This window comes from Porites lutea, chromosome 1 (assembly GCF_958299795.1).
Source record: "Porites lutea chromosome 1, jaPorLute2.1, whole genome shotgun sequence".
NCBI classification, from domain to species: Eukaryota; Metazoa; Cnidaria; class Anthozoa; order Scleractinia; family Poritidae; genus Porites; species Porites lutea.
The window spans coordinates 49565576-49583738 of NC_133201.1; the positions used below are offsets into that span (position 1 = coordinate 49565576).

Genomic DNA, 18163 nt, shown 5'->3' on the forward strand with positions numbered 1-18163 from the left:
GTGTTTTTTATCTCTCGCTCTAGACCTCTGTCGCCCTTTTTCTCGTTGAGCTTCGCTGGCCTGCCGCCTACTTTCTCTTTTTCTCTGTCTTTCTCCTGCTCTATATTCCAAATTTGTTGCAACAAGAGAGAAAAAAAAACTTGTGCATTACGTTGTGATGGAAAAAAAAGGATAATAAGAGAAATGCCGGGGATTTTAAAAAAACTGAGCTTAAAAAAATTCCGTTCCCCTCCTTATTTATTTTAAGGTGGCTCCGTAATTAATACAAGAGCATTTAGCTGTGAAAAATTTTCCGTCATAGCTTTTTCAATTTTAACGCGGTGGCTGCGAAAATTTGCAAAAAACAACAGATGTCATTCGGCAATAATACGAAATATTCCGATTTCATTGATGGTAAATATTTCTTGAGAAATTAGCGCTTAAAAGGACTCTACTGTTCAAAGAAAATCGCGTCTAGTAAAAAATTTTGCTGATATTTTTTACTGAAATTTCTAGTATCGGCTTTAATTGATATAATAAATATGCCAGAGGAATTTCAGAAAAATCGTTGGAGCAGAAGTCCGTAACTAAAAGTCGCTCAAAATTCAGCTGCAAAATTGTCTTGGAATTTCAAAAATAAATTACTATCAGGTAGAAGGAGCCACCAGTTTGAATTTTCGGGACAAGTAAATTCAACTTTTACTAATTCTTAAAACAAAAGCCGATTTCCTATCCTGCTATTCTTTAAAAGGTACTTTTCAGTTTTAGAAGCACTATAAATTGCTCCAAACCTTGCTCTGAAGTAGAATGACTTGTTCTTTGACAGTTTTAAAATATCCCTTGGCAGTTTTGGCTCAAACTACTGCTGCATACATTTTGATGTATTGCAATGCATTGTCAACGACTTTTACGGCTGTTCGTTGCTTCCAACTCAGGAAAAAAGTATTGAGATTGGACGCTACCTCGTATCAGAGCTCAGATAGAACTGTCCAGCACCTTTGTTTATGACTACAAAATGAGCACGAGCGGCAGTTCTGCGAGGAATTCGCACCTCACCCAGGGGGGATGAAGAACAATGATGACCATGCCCGTGAACCGAATAACATAACAGTGCAAAATAAAATTATCGCAAAAATACTGCCCGTGAAACGCAGCCTGAATGCAATTTTTAAGGGCCTGTGGGGTGGGGGGGGGGGGGGGGGGGGAGGTTGGGCAGGTTGGTATGGTAATGGCCCACTTAGCTGGGGTGACCCTCCTGTCCATATAATCTGTCATTTTAATTTAATCACGTTTACATGATAGGTGAAGTGACCCTTCAAGCCGGCGGTCGGATTCGTGATACATCAAATTCGCGCAAAATTCACTTTGGCGGTGGTTTTGCATCATAAAGGTAACAATAGAAAGCCACAGCACTGAAGGATGTAGTAAGTGCAGCAAGTGAGAGTAGTAGTGCACTAATCGCTAAAACACGTGGTTTGCCAGCATTTTTCTTATTTACATGCTTACTGACCATTCAATATTCTTGAGAAAGTGCACCCCGGGATAGTGGGGTTATAAGGTTAATTGTACGTAAACGATGGTTATTTTTTTATCCCACCTGCATTGTAGGCGGGTTACCTCACCTACCTAGGGTCTCCCACCTCCACGTAAACAGGCCCTAAGTGATATTTTCACTGGCCTCCCCGTCGTGGTTGCTTAAGCTCCTAATAATTCACAAATGTCTGACTGTAAGCCGTAACGAAAGTGATTGCAAAAAAAGAAGTAATAAAAAAAAAAGCCATTACAAATTCTTCCTTACACAATTTTACATGCTATCATGCTCAGGTTTAGAAAATCTTTCCACTTACCCCAAGAGACGCTGGTATACCCTCCAAATATGTACTTTCCCCCGACTCTTATTATTGTGACAGTTGGTCCTTTGTTGTCGCATCGGCTGTGAAAAGTACTGGCAGCCCAGCCATCCACGGACGCACGCCAACAGCGCCTCCATTGTGAAGATTTGCTCGAGACTGGTTTGAGCAAAGTGCTCAAATATGTTAAGTAGCTAACATCATTTCCCACAATAGCAGAGCCTGCCAATCCTCCTACGAGATATACACAAAAAAATAAGCAATAAAAAAGCAATAGTGATGTAGAGAGCCATTTAATTTAGCCGGATTTAGGAAACAGCCTAAGACCGGAAGTTGCTTTTATCCGCGAGGCCTAAAAAAAACATGACGGCTTCAAGAGAAAAGGACACTTTAAAATTCTATTTTCTTGCGTTGTTCTCAAAATCGTTAATAACAATCGTTAATACATGTTTTTCAGAACTACAGCATTACCAAGTTAACCTGAGTCTACTTCAAAGAATACTATTTTGAATTCCTAAATGTGTTAAAAACGTCAATTCAATATTAATTAATAATTTATCCACTTAGATTGCGCAAGTATCCATAACAATGATTAAATGCGCCTTACACTAACAGGTAATAAAAACATTAAAAATCTATTTACAATATACGAAAACAAATAATGACATGATAATAACAAAATATGACAGAAATATATCTAACCTAGTTTTTTGAAAACCAACCAAACGAAATTTGTAGACATTTGAGTGAAAAGGTGTCAAAAGGCAGGTTTCTTAAGTCCGAGATGCTCCAAAATTTTAGAAACGAAGGAAATCGAAAGGAGAAAAAGAAACAGCGAGGAGAAGGAAAGGAGGAGAAGAGAAAAAAAAGCAATGGCTGCGCTCGTAGTTTTTATAATAGCTACTCTGGAGATAGTTTTTGGCGGAGAAAATTAAACTGTTGGGCGCAAAAGGTCCATTCGGCGATAACGTTTTTAAAAATTCAGTTCACAATAAGCAGATCTTAAAGGGTGGGTCTTATAAAGCATTAGATAACTTGGGCGCAGCCACCTGGAAGAACCCATCGCCTATTGCTGAACCTTTGTTCTTATTGTTGGCGACGTTAACAAAACATCCAACCAGACGATCTGAAGTTGTATCTGCTTTGCTTTTTCAAAGAAACTAGATTCTGAATGTATGTAGCACTGAATGTATGCAATGGATTGCCTTGCGAGGATGCAGTTGACGAAGAAAAGTAGCACTTGAAAGTAAAGCAATGTTGAGTCAGTTGCAGAAAATAGACTGTCTTATTTTCTTACAGTCGGAACAAGTTGGAATTAAGCTACCTTAGCCTGTCATGTCCAATTGAAGTTTAAAATTCGAATTTGTTAGTCGTGGTGAATTTGTATTAGTTTTTTTGCAAGGAATGTCTTGTTGTTTCAGTAATTTTGTTTCGAGATATTTTGATCACTTTGAAAATGAGTCCCTTTAAAATTGTATACAGGTGTCCAATGTTTTGTACTTTAAGTTGGTGCCTCATTTTTTGAGGCTTTATCCACAGAAAAACGATGAAATTTAACATTTTTATTAACATTTTCTTATCAGTCCGGGAGATATCCATTTCTGGATATATGATGACGTCACTGATAATTCCATCTTGGACCTTCAAGGAAAAATCAGTATTTGCAACGCTTTTGCGCCGCCATTATTTTGTTTCCTTTCAAATCCCATGAGACCACGCGTTATTTGTAAAGGACCATCAGAGGAACATGTGAAACAAAGAAAGATGGCGTGCGTCTCTGCAAAGCAGAGAAAGATCTGCCGAACGTGATGTAAACAGTTGTGATTTTCATGCATTCTGAGTGGAGTGGTCTTTGAATTCTTGCAAGTTTCAGGTGTGTAATAATTCCAGAGTATAGGGGCAATGACTGAAAAAGCCCTTAAAAAAAAACAGGGATTAGGTCAACCAAATAATCAGGAGCTAAATTGATGAGTATCTTAAAACAAATAAGATTAATGGTAGCCAGTGCAACTCCTTTAGAGTATCACTTATGTGATCAAACTTACGTAAGCAGGCAATCACGCGCGCTGCAGCGTTTTGGACACTTTACAGTTTGTTAATTATTTGGGCGTGGCCCAAATAGAGTAATGGAAACGGCTTGTTTTGACGCAAATGTGCAATAGGCACGCAATTTGTGCTAACGTAAACAAACAAGTAAACAAGCGAAGCGAGGCGAATGTCTGCAATGCGAACGTCATTCAACACTACATATTCTCCTGCATCGTTTTCGTAAAGTAATTCAAAATCCATAAAACCTGTCTTCGGAATTTCACGTAAACTGTAGTTTTTTTAAATCCTCAACACTCCCTGGCGGATTCATAAAAAAAACCCTCTTCTAGTATCTCCAATTTGAACTTGAATTGACACAGGCAGAGTTTAAGAATAGAATACGCTCCCACGAAAAACGTGAAAACTTAGACAGCACGTGATCAAAACATGTTCGTACGGCGCCAAAAATGTTGTCAATTTCACGACAGAGACTAACCGACAACGTTTCAGTGGCCAAAACTGACAGGTTGAAATGTGAAACTACGAGCGGAATTCGTCGCGCTTCAGGGATGGTAGTCAGGTCCAATGATTTTGATCATTTGGCGACGGTGTTTCGAGGAACGCATTGTTGAAGTATGTTGTCGAGGGTTAAACTTACAAATGCACACACTGTTCGCGGTAGGCCCACACTGAAATAACACTGAGTGTTTTCATAATGGCTGGTCCGCGAACTCAAAGAAAAACAAAGGAATTGTCAAGACATTTAAAGACCATGGACCTCATAGACGCAATAACAAATCGGAATGTCAAGAGTGTACGTGTAAAATCGACAAGAGTTTGAAGAGAAGAATGTGTATCAAGTTTGAGAGTGGCAAGATTTGTGTAGCTGGTAATCAGTGTGACAAAAGTGATTTTGATTTTCACAATGCGGAACACAAGGAGTTGCCTGTGATAAAAATCTCTTGTCAACAATTGAAACCAAAAGGGACTCAGGCTTCTTTAGGAACTACTGTGATAACGGTAACAATTCTTCTTACTCTTTCACTTTTGTTTAGCAGAGTGACTGTTAATGTACTTTTTTTGTTTTGTGCGTTGTGTTTTTCATGTAATTGTGTATATTGTTATGCGGTACCTATACGATGGTCGGCGTCGGGATTTTGCATTGTCAGCAAGTTTTGTGTTAAGAGTGTTTTGATGTCAGTGAGGTGACGACAAGAAAAGGTAATGAGTCAGTTGTACAGAAGGAAAATTGTCTTGTGGAGGAAATAAAAGAAGTTAAATTGAGATCTCGTCGTGCGAAATTTATTGATAACAGAACCTACAATCCAGTTAAATGAAATAAGGTTAGTCATTTTTCTCGACGCGGTCGTGCACCTAGCAGACTACCGATGAAGAAATTGAAAATCTTTGTCAAAGAAAACACGGAAAGTGAGAATTCTGAAAAATACACCATTGTCGTCTAAAATACATTGTTACGTTAAAAATAGAAATGGTTTATACTTAAACCGGAACAGGAGTAACTGTAAGTGCTTGTAAGAGTGTGAGTTACCTTTTTTTCGATTTTTTACTATGAGCAAGGTCAAAAACAAGGGAAGGTTTATCTGTCGTCTAAGCATAAAAGAAGAGGCTTTTTAGGTGGGGTGTCGAGGTTTCAAAATAGGGTTTTAAGGAAGTCTTTGTCCCTCTGTACATGCAACTATCCATTTTATAGTGCTTACAAGAGTTTGATTCACCGGGTTAATTTTGGCCAATTTAAGCTTTCTACTGATATCGAGAAGAATCCAGGACCTTCATGTGGCGTAGATGCTACAAAAACGATTCATGCTGCATACTGTCAAGGAAACGTTGTAGTATTTGGGGAAAATGCGGAACAACAATGTGTGGCAATGAGTTTGTGCGCTTTAATTTACAGTAAGATAAGACGGATTACTTCAGTCAATGATATGATTCAAATAATGACTGTTGGTAGCCAATTATATTCTAGTCTGCCATTGCTTGCAAGACAATCTATGTTAATGTTAACAGAATTGCCAGAAATGTTTACAGTGTTGAGCGATTTTTCCAGCTTGAATACACAGGGGCACCCAACGACGATATAGTTCAAAAGCACTTAACATAGCATTATTGAACGTATTTTAGTATTTAAAGGGTAGATATAGGCATATTTTTATCCCCTAAAAACTTTTCATCTCTTCGGATTTCCTAGCTGAAAGTCTAGTGATCCGAAAATTATAGGGATCAAAACTTACCTTTTCGAAAATTTCAGCCAGGAAAAGGCTCCCGAAAATTCTAGGTAGCCTTTTTTAGGGTAAAAATCCGTTAAAAATAGGTAATTATACCATTTCGAAGATGTTCGAAAATCCTAGGAGAGGCAGGCAAGCAAGAAATTTTACAAGAAATGTTCCGAAAATTCAAGATCTCAAATCGTCTTCCGAACAGATATTTTCCGAAAATTGCCGTTGGGTGCCCCTGAATACAGTGAAAGTTATACTTGTAACATGCATGGTGATGTCCGAATTGAGGGGTATCACTACTGTATGCCACTTGAAACACTCTTGGCTCTGAACTACAACTCATTCATTTTAACTGTCGGAATTGTTGGTGTTGATTCTCAGGCTAGAGATGTGTAATGTTAACAGTCATAGTCAAGGTACATGTGTATTGTTGGAAATACCCTCCATGCATACATTAATACAATATTTTCAGAGTCTATATACATGTAGGAATGAGGATATATACGAGCTTAAAGGTGTACATATTGCCAACATTGAAGATGATCTTTGTTCAAGCAGTGTTGAATACAGTAGCATATCAAATGTTAATAGTTTATACCAATGTTGTTGTAAACAGTGCTGTGCTATAGCAGTTTATGCAATGTGATACTCTGTTATTAATCCATGTGGACTCTGGACTTCAGGAACTTTACCTGCCTTTGCTAGTATTGGGAATACACAGTACAATGTGATGGGTGTGAAAAGACATATTATGCCAGTTAATCTTCCACATTTTTAACAAAAGAGAATACTCGTGTCAAAATTTTTTCAGCGTGCAGTCTTCATTTGATGGAAAACAGTATCAACACCGCAGTGCCACTATTAACAGAGTTTGACTCTATTACCAACATCCAATAAAAACAACCTCATAGAAACCCAGTAACTACCTCACAAACTAGACCCACCATCTTAGCAATCAATTTCCAATATAACTCCATGCCTACTACTTCACACATCTCAACTAACCCCTCAAATACACAATACCACTGCACTACCCACATATCCCTCACACACATAACAAACTTCACATACGCTAAGAACAACCACGCCCAAATGTACGCTCCCACAGCGTCTTGTTTCATACTTGGGAAGACCATGTAAAAGCGAGTTGCAGAAACCCAGCTTCGAATTTATGAATGCGTGCACAAGAACTTCAGCCGTAGTGACATTGATATACTTACGAATCTTAGCTATATTTCTAAGGCGGTAGAATGCCACTTTAACTATGTTGTTAATATGAAAAGACATCGTTACGGTGTTATCGAAAATGACGCCGATATTACGCGCCTTATTTGTTCGTGAATTGTTCGTGTTGCAAGGCGTTGCCAATTTTTATTAGTTCTTAAGAGCGAATCCATGCAAAAATCGACCAAAATCGCCGATTCGTGGCAAGGCTCAAAAAATCAAAATCGCTCTTCTTTTGCAGACTGGTAGACTTAAGTACGTTTACAAACGCTATGTATTTTTTTCTTCGAAAGATCTGTTCGTTTCCGAGAAAAACGAAGAAAACCGTTTCAAGCCCCACCGTCGATTTCGCAAGCCAAAAACAGGGTTGAAATTCATCATGATTCGCTGGACTCGTGTTCCAATACAACCGCGCTAGGAAGAAAACTTATTACTAAAATTTTAAGTTTAACTCGTCGTTGATCAAAATATATAATATTTTTAGCATTACAACCGTCCGAGTAATTATAAAAAAAACTAAAGCGTACGGCTACCTGATGTTTACCCACGAAAGGTCGTTGAAAACAGCGACGATTTTCATCATGTGCCTTTGATCAGAATTTTTTCAGATTGAAGAGAAATACACTACAGGCATCAAACGTTTATGTTATGTAAAAATTGTTTTGGGGAAATCATTTTGAGCTTCTCAGAAATTATTTGAAAATCGTTTTACAGACAACATAAAGTAACGCCATCTTTAACATATGCGTGACCATCGTCAGTCGACCAGGCAAAGGTCATCAAACGTTTGTCCTAAAAAGTCTTGCTAGTATTCACGCACAAAGTTCTAAATGTTAAAGTACTTACCCTATTCTTTGTTGCAGTCTAGGTTTACGGCAAAATGTTTCCCGTTGCCATCTGTTCAAGTTTGCCATTGTATATTAAACTCTGAGACTCATAACCAACACGCACGCTTTCTAACGAAGTTCGCTTATGTTAAGTCAACACGTAGTAAACCCTCTCTTCCTTATCTGTCAACCACTTTTGTCTGAAAATGCTGCTGGACACGGCAGAAGGAAGCGCCAATCTTAAAGATAAAGCGCCCTTCGGACGTTTTGTGACTCAGTATGCAAATTACTTTCAACAGTAATATCGGATTACAGCTGTCAAGATCCCGGTGCCCGTGGTCAGGAACCGCTAAAAACAGGCGCAAAGCAAACGTAAAACATGCGTGTAATATAAAATTTTTGAAAATGAAGAATTTAATTGGTAGCATCGCTGAAGATTTTCATTGCTTCGAGACGTCGGCATTATCAAATCAAAAGATGTCTTAACAAAAAATTGTGCACATGTTTTCTTCCCATCTTCACAGGTAGAACTTCCAGTTGTTGGTTGCACGTGGGTAATCCTGGCCTGCACGTGCGTTATTTCAGAATGCCTTCTTAAAAAAGGACAAAATTAATGTAATTTCTGCTGTGCTAAATGTCACTTTTCCTGAACTGAAACAAACATTATTGACGTTTTTTTTGTTAGTACATTTGAAATAAGACTAGACTACGAGCAGTCTCTCTCTTTTTCCTTGGTCAGTTGAGCAAAACGCCCGAGACACGCAAATTACTAAATCTGAAGAAAAAGAGAGACAGCTCGCAGTCTAAAATAAGACAATTTCCAAAACAAAAAAAATACATTCTTCTGGAAGTAACAGCGGAGACAACAGAACCTCGGCCATGAAGGATCCGATGGTGCCTTGCGATCTTTAACCTGTGCCGAGTAAGACCAGGAAGCCAGTTTGCAAGGTTTCGAAATCCATTTTGCCTCAGTGACATAAGGGACGGACCATTAGAAAACTTATTCGGGGGGGGGGGGGGGGGGGGAGAGCACAAAAAAAATATTCGCGCAAGGGAAAATTAAATGAAAAAAATTCATGCACGCCAATTAGCCCTAAAAAATATTCATGCTACGGCCTAAAAAAATTCATACAGGATCGGAATTTGATAAGGAAAAAAAAAATTCCTGCGGCTCAAAAATTCCCCCCCCCCCCCTATAACTTTTCTAATTGTCCGTCCCTAATAGATAAGATTTCTCTTCGTGATTCCCAGTGTCCTGCGTTCTTGTAACATTCTGCAAGCGCATCTGCTACTGAGCTTGAAGCCAATGGCTTCGTCATTGGTCTGCTGAGCTACAATTTGAGATTTTACTAGGGTTACCCAGAGTTTTTCAGCGTCTTCTGGCGCAATCTCCTACCCGTCCGTCTGTAGGGCGGGTAGGAGAGAACCCTGGGAACGAGGTTGCAATCTCCCCAAGAGTTGCATCGACCACTTGTTTTGCTGTTCGAATGTGGAATCGTTGAGTTCTATCCGATGCCATATTCCCCACACGTTGTCTTGAATGAGGTACAAGTCAGTTGTTTGAAGGAAATGTAAAAACAACAACAACAACAACAACAAAAAAAAAAAAAAAAAAACGACAACGACAAATGCCATCAGAACTGGGCTATGATCTTTAACTTTTACAAAAAAAATTTTTTACTCTAGGGGAAATCGGGTTTAATTTCAAACTAAAAGAAAAACTGAAAGGTTTATTTTATCGGACAGATTAGGTGGATTGGTGCTGTACCCGGGAGACTCTAGGTTATCTAAGAGAGTTGACAACTATGGTAAACTTTATACAGTATTCGTGGATTGAATCTAAGTGACTTATTAGAATATAATACAATGAATAAACCAAGAGTACCTGAACCTACAGGAATGAGGATATCGATTTGCTGATAGATATATTCTGAAATGTTCTTCTTCTAACTCCTTTGTCGGCTTTAACAGGTTTCCCTCTTCTTTCAATTATGTGATTGGCGATTTCCTTTGGAACTTGGCACGAATTGGAATAACTGTTCCGTCGCCATCCAATACCGAGCTCAGAACGATGGAAAGGGCATACCGTATCTTAAAGGAACCTAGGGTGCTTTCCATCTGTCATAACTGGCCGGCTGGACCATAGCCCGATCAGTCATTTTGAAAATGGAATAGGATTTTTCCAAGAGTTTTTGCTGAAAAACGTTCTCTTTCGAGCATACTATTTCGGATTTGACTGATCTAGCTGAAGAGTTTGATTAAAAGGGAAATTATCATTTTGACGAGAATGGTGTGGCTGGTCAGTTCTGAGCTAAAATAAAGTCTGTTTCGCTTTCAATACCAGAAAGAGACCATGTCGACCTATGCCCAGTTACGTACTTAATAGTTTGACAGCGACAAAGGAACAATCTCAGTTGATCTCTGCTTATCCCTTCTATCAAACGAACACAGAGTACCTACTAATGACTCGAAGGAGCACGAACCTTCCATAGCTTCATCGAAGAAGAGCGCACACAAACAGTGTTTATGCAAAGATCTTTTTCTTTTTCAAGTGGGAATGAACAGTTGAATGAAATTAAACTAAATTTAATTCGATAATGTTAATCAAATGCCTTAAAGGTCAAAATATTAAAGATAATTCTCGGGTAAAATAATGTCAACTGGAGTATTTTTGTAGAAGGAGGGGTATAAAAGATGAATCTTCTTCAGTGTACTGGAAGTAACGGGTGAAAGTCGGTAAAGCTCGTCACGTGTATTTCACCGGAAGTAGACGCTTGGCACACTCCTATGCAAATGAGATTAATTGTAGTGAACGAATCCACGAGCAAGGAACTTTGCGTTGCTAAACTACCGAGCTTTATTCTATAGACGGCTTTTTTAAAGTTTCTCAAAATTTTTAACAAGCATGAGGTGTTAACTTGAAAACATTAGAGAAAACAGAGGGATCAAGAAATTACCAGAATGCTGTCACGCACCTCCACAATGCTACAATGTACAATGTGAACGCACACATTCCAGCGGACTTCACGACTACGGTAACATAGGTGATAAGACGGCAAAATGAAACAACTTGGAGCTTGAAGTACAACAAATACAGGTTAAGGTGAGCTTTTCAAAAAAATCGTTCTACATATCAAGGCTACCAGCGTTGTAAACGGAAACCTAAAGTCAAATTGTTGGTGGTGGTCGCGTGACTCATGTGTTGGATGGCGTTATTTTATGTTGTCTGTAACAGGAATTTCAAATAATTTCTGAGAAGCTCAAAATGATTTCCCCAAAATAATTTTAACATAACATAATAGTCTGATGCTTGAAGTGTTTTCCCCTTCAATCCTGGAAAATTCTGATCAAAGGCACATAATGAAAATCGGCGCTTTTTTCAACTACCTTCCGTGGTTGAACAACAGGTAGACATACGCTTTAGCTTTTTTATAATTACTCAGACTGTTGTAATGCTAAAAATATTATATATTTTGATCAACGACGAGTTATACTTACAATTTTAGCAACAAGCTTTTTTCTAGCGCGGTTGTTTTGAAATGATAGTCGAGCGAATCATAGTGAATTTCAACCCTGTTTTCGGCTTGCGAAATCGACGGCCGGGCTTGAAACGGTTTTCTTGTTTTTCTCGGAAACGAACAGATCTTTCGAAGAAAAAATTACATGGCGTTTGTACACTTACTAAAGTCTATCAGTATGCAAAAGAAGAGCGATTTTTATTTTTTGAGCCTTGCCGCACTTTGGTCGATATTTGCATGGAGTTGCTCTTAAATCCAAATACTTTAACTGAGCGAATCAGTTTTATCTTTGCTGTTGTTTGTGTGACATTTACAGGTGATTTCCTTTGCTCTTTGTAATAGTCCATTTTCGAGTTCGCTATGACCGCTAAAGAAGTGACGCATTTTTTACAGCCTTAGCCTCCGTCTGAAGTAATATGTTCACAAATTCCAACGAGAAAAAGACCTGTTTATTACTCTGTCTATTGTGTATATTCAAATTTCAAACACTTACTTGCCAGAATATCTGAATATTTTACTTTACGTCGAGGCTAACCCTGTATGAATGTGTCGTTAATGTTTTTATTCAGCGGTAATTTATTAATTCGAAACTGGACTATTGTCCGTGAATGTGATGATTTCCTGGCTCTGTTGGGTGCACAGGAAACCCAGGCTCTGTGATAGTACCACAGTAAGGTTCAAGTAAAATTACAGTGTTTGTATGGGGTAAAAATACGATCCTAAAATTTCTAGGAAATACTAAATAAAGATCAATAAAACTTACTCTGTAGTTAGTTGTTGTTGTCCTTAATGCTCCAACGAAGTTTCGTGATAATTTGTTCAAATTCACTCTATATACAATAATAATATACAAGGTAGGAGACACGAGATGCCATTTTCGCCGACATGCTCTCATTCAACACAACTTTTTCCACGAAATTCGAACTCCAACGGAAAATAAACATGCCAGGATCGTAGAAATAGGATAGCAACAGATATAGAAACGAATCCCACAGACTTTGACAAATTCGAAGGATATAATGGAAAAAGACCGAGAACATGCTCGCCGAAGTAGCCGGGCCAGATCAACGTGCGGCCAAGAAAATGAGGCCTGGGCACTGTACAAAAAAAATCCATCCTGGGAGTCCTGGGGTGACCTTTCTGGGGACCGATACATCATTTGCCCAAAGCCACCCTCCCCAGCTAAAAATCCAGCTAAACCCTGAAACTATCATATGTCGAGATCCTGATCCTGGTAGTTTTTCGATTTGTGAAATTTAATGAAAATATAGGACGTAGAACTTTTTTCAGGTCGACTGCCGGTCAAGGTTTTCAAAACACTACTCTAGATGACCGGCAGTCCTATATTTTCAGTAAATTTCACAAATCGAAAAAGCCGTGCAGGACCAGGCACGCGAAATATGATAGTTTCAGGGTTTAGCTGGATTTTTTCGATTTGTGAAATTTATTGAAAATATAAGACTGCAGATCATTTAGTGTTTGAAAAAACACTAAAGGAAAAAACACCGACAGAAGGAGGGGAGCTGGTCCAAAATTGTTTAACCATTCCAACAGGGCATGTAGCTGAATGAGATGCCAAAGAACGGCAAAAAAGACAAATTGAGGATTTAGTTATTCCTAACATTATTTTATTACCATAACTATCATTAACTTTGGCGTATAAATTTACCATAGCGGGGCATACTAGAACTCGAAATAAAGCTGGGGCGAATGACTGATCATTTTTTTTGCAAACTTGTACCAAAATTTGAATCACTTTACAAGAGTCTGTGATTGCTCACTCAGATTACCCTTACTCGTTTTTCATGCATCTTTTCTAAGTTAACAGGTTGTTCCTAAACAGAGCTGAAATAGCTGAAATCATTGCGTCCTTTCAAACCAAACTTGTACTGTCCCCTTGCCACCCCACAATAGCATAAACAATGTTTATCGAGAGATTACAAATAACGACAAAGGTATCAAAATTCTTTTGCTGTTCAGATCTTGTTTGATAGTTTGTTTATTTATTTTTGGTTGGCATTAGAAAAGCGTCGCATAACGGCCGGGAGTTTTGGAAACTTCATGTAGGCTTTGCTTTAACCTTTCAGAACCTGGTCCTCAGGTGAGGTTGCATTTACGTTCTTTATGATATGTCGAGAGTAATTATTTCTTGTCACTTACTATTCCAGTTTTCAATATTTGACTGAGACGTGCGATGTATGGTCTCCTCAGGTCCCTACACTTGTTTACTTAAGGTAGCGAAAAAATTCTCGACAAAAGGGAAAAGTAAGAGGTACGCTGTACTGCAGCTATGTCCCATTTTCTGTTGTGAAGCCGTATTTTGTAGGTTATTTTAGTCTATTTCATGTTTGCACTTGACGTTACACCAGTACCTTATGGAGTCTCGTTATGATTAGGTTTGTAGATCAAAGTTAATCTGTATTTTGCATCGACAGGTTTTCAATTCTATCATTTTCCTTTCTTAGTAGTTTTTCAACATAATTGTCATTTATTAAAACTTGAGTGTCAGCCCCTGAATTGGGCACGTTTAGGGATTATCGCTGACCGTGATTGTTACCTACATCAGAGTTCCTGTTTTGGTTTACGGTAGAGCCCGGTGGTATCAGCTGTCTAGCTTTCATTGGTTTCTTGCTCATGTCATTATCATACCTTATAGGTTTGTTTTTTCCACTTTGGTGATCAACAGCTGAGTTAAGATAACTCATGGTTAGTGCGAAATTTGAATTCAGAGATAAAAGCTTAGAGAGTAATTTCAGTTTTATTCTTTTTGTCAACAAGTTGATGATTGGATGCTCTTAAAAATAACAGAGAAAATTATCCGAGAAAATGCTTTTGAACAAAAGAAATAGAAACCCGGGTTAATTTAACCCTAGGTTAAGCGCTAATCGGCCTTCGAACAACTGGGCCCAGATACCTGGTACCTCTACGCCAAGCGAGCGAGTTGCTCGAACACCAAACTTAAAACTGATTTCTCATGTTACAGATTGATAGTTAAAAATTTTAAAAAAAATTTCCTGTCCTTGTTTTCAAACCCTTTTCTCGGTGGTTGAAAATGATATAAAATTGCCCTTCTAGTGATCTTTAAACTTCGGCATTGTAAAACTAATTCTTTGCATAAGAACACTTACTTTCATATTTGGAGCACTCAAAGCCATCCCCGACAAAACCTTGTTGAAGGTCACAAGTGCAATTGAAGGAACCACGATTATTCGAACAGGTGGCAAAACGATGGCAATAATACTTGTCCCTCCTGCACTCATTGAGATCTGTAATGTACGAAAGATACCATGTTTAGTTACTGCAATTAGAGCAGCTATCAATTCTTTAATTACCGTATTTATTCGATTAAACGCCGCCCTCGAATAAACGCCACGCCATGATGCGGCGTTTATTCCGATAACAGACTCAAAAAGTAAATACATGCAGTAATAATCATGTTTGAGCAAGCCTGAAAAAATTATCTTCTTTGATTTTAACAATGCTTTAAGATCAGTACATTCCAAGCTCAAAGGAATATAATTAACTTTATTCACTTTATGTATTCCAGTAGTATATTAACATGCAAATTGTGAAATTGAGAAAGATATAGATAATGACTTTAGTCAGACAAGCACTACAAAACATGTTTCTGTTTTTAAAGTTTAAATGCTCCGTTACCATACTATTGTTTGCAAGAAATAAATGAATATTAAATAAACGCCGCACTCGAATAACGAAAAATTTAACAAACGCCGCGGCGTTTAATCTAATAGCCTGAAATTCATCCGATTGCTTCGAGTCGTTTTCTTCTCTCAACAACGTCTGAATCGACCGGCTGTTAATGCCGTCCAGTGACGTCACTCACTTTACCAGAAAACCGGGTAGTGATTTTGATTGGTTGACTGTCTAAACATTCGCATAATTATGTATAATTATGAAAAATTTTAGCGGGATTGTCGCTTGATATTCAGCGGATCGCGCCCCTAGCATTCTTTCGTTTAGTTCAAACATTTCGATAAGCTTAATCTTTATCTTAAACAGCAAAATTGCCCTTGTCTTCAAAACTGAAATGCTAAATTGAACTGCGAATGAAGAATCATTGGGGAGAGTCGGTAGGTTTTTCATTTAGAGCCGCTTTGTGGTTTCGGCGGCCGGTGATTTTGTCTACGCGAAGTTCTCTGAGATCAATGTTATAATTCGACCTTCTTGCTATTTTTACCGTCAAGTGTAATGATTCTGTTAGCTTTTTTTTCTTGTCTCCTTGTTTTTTTTCTTCGTTAAGGACCAATAGCTTCGTTTCAATTAAAGCAAGTCATTGTGTTTTTGAACTAAGTGTTCCGTGTGTGTGTGTATTTCATTGCGGGAGTTTGATAGAATTTAGTACAACTGGTTCAGAGTTGTACTACATGCAGTTGATAGTTTGAACGTTAAACATGAATTACTATCGAACAAAATAAAGCAGTTCTGTATCATGCAGACATTTCCAAACAATATTTGTCGGTTTGCCACGCTAAAATCGTGTTTTAGGGGGTGTTTACATGAGAAAACTCGCACCGGCACGAGTTTCATACCGGGACAACTTTTTTATTTCGTATAGCGTTTACATTATGACTGGGTCATTTCATATCTCGTTATTTGAAGGTACAATTCATGTTGATAAAATACACGTAAGATTCAAAATCGGAAACATTACCGGCAGTTCACTCATTGCATCACTTAATTATTTTTTGTCAACTGTTTTGTTTGTCTCTGTTTAATGACAAGATATCATTTAATCATGTAATTTTTCAGAGATAATAATCTCTTTTTATGACCATAACCTTACACGTAAACATTCATGAAAAACCACAGGTAGACCACCCTCTGTTAGTGGGGGCCGTTGTTGATTGAAATCCGAGCAACGATCTTTTGTTATTACTGGGCTGCCTGTGCGGCCCAGTCGTAAATTCGGTTTTCGGTCGTCGGTGTCGAAAAGTGGTCTCCCAGGGGAGGGAAGACACGAGGATCTGGTACCGAGAAACAATGTTCTCACAAATGGTTTCGTATGATTTTCTCTTGCACGAACCGTTGCACGGATACTTTTTGTACCTCGTCTCCCTTTTTCCTAAAGGTGTTTTGAATACGAACGAACACAGTCAATGTGAGGGGCAAAAACAGCATTAATATACTCAGTATTTAAAAATGAACCATAGGGTTTTAACTAATATAAGGGTCAATTATTGTGAATTGAGATGAATCGCTTGAAAAGAGAGACTTCGCTTGAAGATGTGATCAGAAGTAAACAAAGTCACAATAGTGCGTCACGTTCAGTCTGTTTAATATCCAAGGACTGTGAATAGTGATTCCACATTTTTAGCTGGCACAAAAACTTCGGAGGAGTTATAAAGCGGCATAGTTATCGTCCATGAAGAAAAGTTAGTCATGGGTGAGACAAACAATGAACTCGACCGAATTCGGTATCAAGTAAAAAATATGTTGTCGATCGTTTCATCTATTTACATTGTTTGAAGTGCGTGTTGATGAAAGCAACATGCGAGCGAGAAATCTTTAACTTTTTTAGGTCAAAAAATGCAAAGGATTTTATTCCTTTAAGTTAGAGAAAAATACCAAGAGGAAAATCTTAAAACTGAATACTTTTTGTCTTGTGCAAAAAATAGTGCGTTTTCATGTGGACTGTAGACCGCAAATTACGATCGTCTATTTACTGCACGTTTCACAAACATGCGAATTCTGAAGTTCAGAAGCCAACCGACGATTGCGTTTTTCGCTGCTGTCAATCATCTTATCTTAACGGAACTCTTAGGAAACAAAACTTTACTTCACGGGTTCAAAAGGTCATGGTTTGTGATTTGTGGACTTCGATCCGTTTTGTGCTTCTCTGTTTCAAGGTTCGTCGCTTGTGATCGTAATTATGATTGACGGCAGCGAAAAACACAATTGTGAAGGTGGCTTTTGAAGTTTAGAGTTCGCATGTTTGTGAAAAGCGCAGCAAAGTCTCAGTGCAGTCAGAGGCCCCCGGATCACGCAGGATCAATGGGCAGTTGGCTGTCTGTTTTAGTGTACTTCTGGTTTTCATACAATACAATATTCCTGTCTAGTGTAAATCAGCTCCGTCCGTCGCACTTTGTGCTCGTAGAACGACAACAATTTTTACGTCAAATTAGTCACGTTATTCTGTCACGCTATATTTTTGGGCCACAGCGGGATTGGGGGAGGGGTGCGTGAAAATAATGCAAATCGTTTCCTGCTTAGAATAATGGCTAACTTGTTTATTGTTATTCATAATGGTAGAATTTAAATGTTATTATACAGCCCCCACATAAAAATGGTAATCTTTTTTTTTTGGTTACGAAAGTCTTTCACAAGGGTACAATCTTCTGAATGAGTTTATGTTTCAGTCTCACATGAGATTCTGTCGCATGCAATGGTCGGCGACAAGGTTTTGTAGTAGCCTGAGTGTGTATAGCCGCCCCCTCCCCTCAGAAAAAATAGCCCCTTTGCAGCCCAGTTAAAAATCGCCTTTC

The 18163-nt window shown here is 38.4% G+C and overlaps 1 protein-coding gene across 1 annotated transcript in view; it reads right to left on the reverse strand.

Moving 5' to 3' along the window:
- LOC140931518 (uncharacterized) overlaps positions 1-18163 on the reverse strand; it is a 45670-nt gene that overhangs the window by 3215 nt on the left and 24292 nt on the right. The window contains exons 15-16 of the mRNA XM_073381330.1: positions 14789-14926; positions 1827-2063 (exon numbers count right to left, since the gene is read on the reverse strand). Of these exons, the coding sequence (XP_073237431.1) occupies positions 1827-2063; positions 14789-14926 (375 nt within the window). The remainder of the gene's footprint in view (positions 1-1826; positions 2064-14788; positions 14927-18163) is intronic.